We start from the raw sequence: 6,999 nt of genomic DNA on the forward strand, positions 1-6,999 counted from the left end.
ATCAGCAATTAAGTTTTGAATTGCGTTAAACCCATGCTAAAGGCAAGAAATGTCCTGTACTGAGGTGACAGCAGTAAATAAGTATTAACTGCTTAGAGTTGATGCTAAATGTGGTGACAGAGAGACGTACTGTGTATTGTAATGAATAACAAAAGGGAATCAAGATCAAATGAATACTCACATACTGTATGTGATGACTTGTTTGTTTTCAATTAATTCAGATTTAAAAAAGGTTCAAATGATCACACACAAAATCATTCTCAACAGAACACATTGTACATAACATTTTCTACACTAGGAACAACATCTTAAAATTAAATTAATTCAATATATTGTGCTGGTTGAAATCATACACAAATTGATTCACATAGAAAATTCCTACAATAGGGGTGACATGTTTTCTGAAATGTATTCAGATTCAACATACTATACAGGTTCAGGGGATCATAAACTCACAGAAAAAACGGTTAATTATGTAGCTTGGTTTAACCTGTTGGGTCTAGGGGGCAGCATTTGCACGTCTGGATAAAAAAAATGTACCCGATTTAATCTGGTTACTAATCCTACCCAGTAACTAGAATATGCATATACTTATTATATATGGATAGAAAACACTCTAAAGTTTCCAAAACTGTTTGAATGGTGTCTGTGAGTATAACAGAACTCATTTGGCAGGCAAAACCCTGAGACATTTTCTGACAGGAAGTGGATACCTGATGTGTTGTATTGACTTTAAAGCTATCCCATTGAAAGACACAGGGGTTTAGGAATATTTTGGCACTTCCTATTGCTTCCACTAGATGTCACCAGCCTTTACAAAGTGTTTTGAGTCTTCTGGAGGGAGATCTGACCGAACAAGAGCCATGGAACGGTGATGTCCCATTAGACACCTGGCGCGCTACTTCATGTTGGGTACCCTCGTTCCAATACGTTATAAAAGGCTATGCATTCGTCCACCTTGAATATTATTCATGTTCTGGTTAAAAAAGGCCCTAATGATTTATGCTATACAACGTTTGACATGTTTGAACGAACGGAAATATATTTTTTCCCCTCGTTCATGACGAGAAGTCCGGCTGGCTTACATCATGTGCTAACGAGACGGAGATTTTTGGACATAAATGATGAGCTTTTTTGAACAAAACTACATTCGTTATGGACCTGTGATACCTGGAAGTGACATCTGATGAAGAGAATCAAAGGTAATGGATTATTTACATAGTATTTTCGATTTTAGATCTCCCCAACATGACGTCTAGTCTGTATCGCAACGCGTATTTTTCTGGGCACAGTGCTCAGATTATTGCAAAGTGTGATTTCCCAGTAAGGTTATTTTTAAATCTGGCAAGTTGATTGCGTTCAAAAGATGTAAATCTATAATTCTTTAAATGACAATATAATATTTTAACAATGTTTTCTAATTTTAATTATTTAATTTCTGACGCTGACTTGACTGCCGGTTATTGGAGGGAAACGATTTCCTCAACATCAATGCCATAGTAAAACGCTGTTTTTGTATATAAATATGAACTTGATAGAACTAAAAATGCATGCATTGTCTAACATAATGTCCTAGGAGTGTCATCTGATGGAGATTGTAAAAGGTTAGTGTATCATTTTAGCTGGTTTTATGGTTTTGGTGACCCTGTCTTTGACTTGACAAAACATTACACACAACTCTTGTAAATGTACTGTCCTAACATACTCTAAATTTATGCTTTCGCCGTAAAACCTTTTTGAAATCGTAAAACGTGGTTAGATTAAGGAGATGTTTATCTTTCAAATGGTGTAACATAGTTGTATTTTTGAAAAATTTGAATTTTGACATTTATTTGGATTCAAATTTGCCGCTCTTGAAATGCACCTGCTGTTGATGGAGTGCACCACAGGTGGCACGCTAGCGTCCCACCTAGCCCCAAGAGGTTAACATCAAATTATTCACTCTGCAGTGATTTATAAAAAGAGCGTGCAGCAGCTGGCAAGTAGTTGAGCATGGTCATCAGATCTTGGTACTTGTTTTTTTTGATGGGCAGAGGACTCTCATATGCTCTAGGGTAGTGGCTTGCAAAATAGGGAGGTTGAGGTGTAGCTCCTTGTTTTGGTTTGGAGATCAGCCACGATTTCCATCCCTCAAATAGACTGTGGCTCTGTCTGGCGTACAGATTCCAAGGATCCTCAACTGAAATTACAACAGAAACATTTTAAGTTCCTGACATCAATAAACAACTTTCACAGTCAAGCACTAGGATATTTTATTGTTAGAACAACATGTTGCATGTTGATGATGAATGTTAGTAAACTATTCTCTGTGCAATACCTGTGATATACTGTCATCGGATCTTAGAATGAGCCAATGTTTGTGATCGATTCCTTTCCCAATACCTGTGACTTTTAACCACCTCACTGAGGTGATCTGTAGTCCAGCTGGTCGCTTGAGGACAGAATCTGGAAGGTGCCTGAAGTCTTCACATTGCATCCTCATCACCTTGAATGGTTTTGCTGGTTGTGCTTCAAGTATCATCTTTGAAACATCATCAGGTGTATGAAGGACTGACACCTTGCGCCTCTTCTCAATGGTGGCAAAAGATCGATCACAAGGAAGAAAAGAATGACCAGAGACCATGAACTTCTGCTCAACTTGGGTAAAGTTACCCATAGAGACGAGCATCGACATCAGATTGAGCATCCGCCAGTTGTTATTCTGCCCACAGCATCTGTCACTGAAGATGATCAACTTGCACACCTCTGGTTTGGGGAGTGGTGTGAATTTTGTCTTCACCCACTTCAATATGCAGCTTGCTACCTCAATGGAACCTCGGTGTGCAATCCCCTCATGCCAAACACACATGTATGCAGGATCTTCTTTTCCAAGTTCCTGGATGCAAAGGTTAAAATTTGACAGCTGCCGCTGGTAGTAGACATTGGAGTGGGTCAGATTAGGGGTGTACATCACCCCCTGTAGATCCACAGAAATGACATGGCAGTCAGCATTGGCTTTAGCCCACTCAGTGTCACTTTGAAGCTGTGTGTAGGCCTTTTCGGCTTTTCGATGGTGCAACTCACTTTCAACTGCAATCTTCCTCTTCTCCTCTTCAGATGTTGCTGCTGACATCTTAGTGAAGAATGCGTCACATTTGCCACAGGTGTCACTCCTGGGTTGGCCGAAATTGAGACTCTGCTGTTTGAAAATGTCCCTATAAACCCAGAATTTTGCAGATGATGTGGTATTCTTCTCTTTGTAGAGTCGGTACATTCGCAACAAATTCAGATCAGGGCTGAGGTATTCTCTGTGTACATCCCCCTTCATCCGAGAGTAGTGGTTCTGGGTTCTTGGGAAAGATAAAATGTGCTCCTTGATGCCCTCTTTCACTGTAGCATGTATCCGATGTGGCCTGTAAGGAGACAACAAGATGTTGTTGAACTTGTATTCTCTCAATGGTCTAGGGACCTGCCTTAGAGTGCAACTGTGTCGCTATAACTGGGGTACAAATCCCGGTCACGCCATTGCCGTTTGTGGCCGGGGGTCCTGTAGGGCGGCGAGAATTAGGCCAGTGCCGTCCGGTGGGAGGGGGAAGGTAATCGGCACTCAGTCCTCAATGCTCAGGTTGTAGTTGGACAGCTAGATTACCATCATTTTGTTTAAAAGTAATAAACATTTTTATATTTTTGTTTCAGAATTCGCTATTCATCCATTCGATACTCTATGTTAATGTTTAGAAGATTGTTTAGAGCACTGCTATAGTGAAATAATCCAGGCTGGAATCCATAGCGCATTACCTATTGCTATGCTTCCCTCTTCCATCTTCTAAAGGAGACCTAGCCTCAGTAGCCTGATCTGGAGACCCTGCAACCTCACCTGCCTCAGCTTCAACTCCTAACTTTTCCTGAACAACCTGACCAAAACAATTACATTTCAATTAGCAGGTTCTAAAAAAACTAGTACAAAGAATACAATATGTTTGTAATTGATATTCATATAGACATTAATTCATATTTTCACTTGCCTGAAGACGGCTGTTGGTTAGCTGGAACACAGACATGAAAGTGACCTTGCACACATTCAATCTCTGGCCTGCTTGCTGTACATGGTATTTGAAGGTTTGTTTCCGTCGTTTGTTCTCCTTTGTATCCTCAGGTTTACGTCTCCGTTTCACCTCATGCTGCAATAAAAATTGACAATGATAAATTCAGAATTTAATATACGGTAGCACATTCAGGGTATTGCTTGATCAGGACCTCCATCTTTCACACACTCCCAACCTATACACAGAATGAGTTTGTGTTGCACCATTGTGTAACACTGCACTTTTAGAGTTAACGTTAATGTACGTATCATTACTGTCAAAGTTAAACTATGCAAGTGTTCAATATAGCTATTATAATAATAGGAGTTTTGTCCTATTTCTAACCTGTTCTAAGCCGGAGAGAATCAACGCTTGTTGTTTCTCGTATGGGACAGTGTAGAAAGTGTTGAACAGATGCAGCTTGCGCTCATCAGTCAACTTTCCACAATCCTTTCTGCACGTAGTGGAACACGCTCTTCCCTGCAGGATACAGTGTAACGTTACATATAACTAGCTAGCTACTGTAGCCATGTCGAATCATCCGGTGGATGGAGAAAAAGTAGCTAGCTATGTTTCTTCTATAATCTAGCAATAACATTTGTAACGATAATGTATAAGTTAGTAGCCAACGAACTTTAGCTAATATGTTTTCTCTATAGTTACAAATTAGACAACCCAGAACATACATGTTAGTTACTGTACTCAATAGCTAGCTAGCTAGATTGTTTGATATACGGTTCTTCCACATACCTCTTTTGGACAGCTTTTTCCAGTTTTTTCTTGACCCTTACGATTTGTATAGGGTTTTCCCGCATCCCGTAAGATCTTCCTTTGCCTGTCTTTCCATTCTTTTAGTTTAGTTTTACGTTTCTTTCCCACATTTCGGCGATTTTCATCAGCAACAGAAAAGTTGTGCGCTTGTCCGTCCATTCTGAGTGGTGCACATAAACGGTTATTCCACGAGAGCCTATCTTTAAATTTAAAAATATTGTTAATTAGCGCGTGGAAAGCTTGTGAAACCGGTTCACTATAGAAAAAGGGTGTCCAATAACGATTTTTCATGTATATCTCTTTTTTTTGAAAAATGTCACATATATGGTTCTTCCTCTGTAGGATTCATTTGTTATTGAAGTAGCAGTCCTGGGAGTGCATTCTGACGAAGACAACAAAAGGTAATCAATCTTTTATAATAGTAAATCTGATATTGGTGAGTGCTAAACTTGACGGGTGTCTAAATAGCTAGCCCGTGATGCCTGGGCTATGTACTTAGAATATTGCAAAATGTGCTTTCAACAAAAAGCTATTTTAAAATCGGACATATCGAGTGCATAGAGGAGTTCTGTATCTATAATTCTTAAAATAATTGTTATGCTTTTTGTGAACGTTTATCGTGAGTAATTTAGTAAATTCACCGGCAGTGTTCGGGGGGAATGCTAGTCACATGCTAGTCACGAAAAGCAAAACATTAGATTATGTCAGCAGAGTACCTGTCACGTCCTGACCAGCAGATGGAGCTGGTGTAGTAGTTTGGGGGTCAGGACGTGGCAGTCTGGTGTGTGTCTTGTGACTCCTGATCAGGAACAGCTGGGAATCGTTGTTCCTGATTGGGAGTCACATATGTAGGAGTTGTTTGTCACTGGGGTTTGTGGGTAATTGTTTCTTGTTTAGTGTGTTTGCACCTGACAGGACTGTTGGCTGTCAGTTTCCTTGTTTTGTTTGTTATAGTGTTCTTTCTAATTAAATTGAAAGATGAATACTAACTCCGCTGCATTTTGGTCCATTCCTGAAGACAGCCCTTACAGTACCCAGCCAGAAATAATCAGACACCCATTTTTCAAGCTAGCATATAATGTCACATAAACCCAAACCACAGCTAAATGCAGCACTAACCTTTGATGATCTTCATCAGATGACAACCCTAGGACATTATGTTATACAATACATGCATGTTTTGTTCAATCAAGTTCATATTTATATCAAAAAACAGCTTTTTACATTAGCATGTGACGTTCAGAACTAGCATACCCCCCGCAAACTTCCGGCGAATTCACTAACAATTTACTAAATTACTCACGATAAATGTTCACAAAAAGCATAACAATTATTTTAAGAATTATAGATACAGAACTCCTCTATGCACTCGATATGTCCGATTTTAAAATAGCTTTTTGGTGAAAGCACATTTTGCAATATTCTAAGTACATAGCCCAGCCATCACGGGCTAGCCATTTAGACACCCGGCAAGTTTAGCACTCACCAATATCAGATTTACTATTACAAAAGTTTGATTACCTTTTGTTGTCTTCGTCAGAATGCACTCCCAGGACTGCTACTTCAATAACAAATGTTGGTTTGGTCCAAAATAATCCATCGTTATATCCGAATAGCGGTGTTTTGTTCGTGCGTTCCAGAAACTATCCGAAATGGTAAATCAGTGTCGTGCGCATGGTGCAATTCGTGACAAAAAAAATCTAAATATTCCATTACCGTACTTCGAAGCATGTTAACCGCTGTTTAAAATAAATTTTTATGCCATTTTTCTGGTAAAAAAGCGATAATATTCCGACCGGAATGTCCATTTAGCTAAACAGAGGAAAGAAAACAAAGCTTTCGGTCCACGCGGGCACGAGCCTGAGTCTCACAGTACTGTAACCAGCCACTACCCAAACGCGCTACTTTGTTTCAGCCAGAGCCTGCAAAGCCACGATTCAGCATTTTGCCAACTTCTGAGAGCCTATGGCAGCCGTGGGAAGTGTCATGGTACAGCTAAGATCCTCACTCTTCAATAAACAGAGACAAGAAGAACGACACCTTGTCAGACAGGCCACTTCCTGCACGAAATCTTCTCAGGTTTTTGCCTGCCATATGAGTTCTGTTATACTCACAGACACCATTCAAACAGTTTTAGAAACTTTAGGGTATTTTCTATCCAAAG

At 39.7% G+C, this 6,999-nt stretch overlaps 1 protein-coding gene across 3 annotated transcripts; it reads right to left on the reverse strand.

The window, feature by feature from the left end:
• Nucleotides 1-210: 210 nt before the first annotated feature.
• LOC106562541 (uncharacterized) lies at nt 211-3,984 on the reverse strand. 3 transcript variants are annotated; one of them, XM_045702945.1, is made up of 4 exons: nt 3,778-3,984; nt 2,383-3,392; nt 1,929-2,179; nt 211-490 (listed from the first exon to the last, which is right to left on the reverse strand). In XM_045702945.1, exons 2-3 carry the CDS (start codon nt 3,305-3,307, stop codon nt 1,935-1,937), a joined length of 1,170 nt encoding a protein of 389 aa, XP_045558901.1. In that variant the 5' UTR covers nt 3,308-3,392; nt 3,778-3,984; the 3' UTR covers nt 211-490; nt 1,929-1,934. The 3 variants fall into 3 exon arrangements, 2 of the variants coding, with proteins under 2 accessions (XP_045558901.1, XP_045558900.1); XR_006760858.1 differs by lacking the exon at nt 3,778-3,984 and having other exon boundaries at nt 2,318-3,468; XM_045702944.1 differs by lacking the exon at nt 3,778-3,984 and having other exon boundaries at nt 2,383-3,468.
• Nucleotides 3,985-6,999: the final 3,015 nt, after the last annotated feature.

This window comes from Salmo salar, chromosome ssa20 (genome assembly GCF_905237065.1).
Source record: "Salmo salar chromosome ssa20, Ssal_v3.1, whole genome shotgun sequence".
NCBI classification, from domain to species: Eukaryota; Metazoa; Chordata; class Actinopteri; order Salmoniformes; family Salmonidae; genus Salmo; species Salmo salar.

What these genes read in the sequence shown, in the direction of transcription:
- LOC106562541 (XM_045702945.1), bottom strand. Translation starts at nt 3,307, where the DNA reads ATGAAGGGGGATGTACACAGAGAATACCTCAGCCCTGATCTGAATTTG. An exon ending in GAGGTGGTTAAAAGTCACAG is followed by an intron (nt 2,180 to 2,382) that starts GTATTGGGAAAG and finishes TTGTAATTTCAG; the next exon opens with TTGAGGATCCTTGGAATCTG.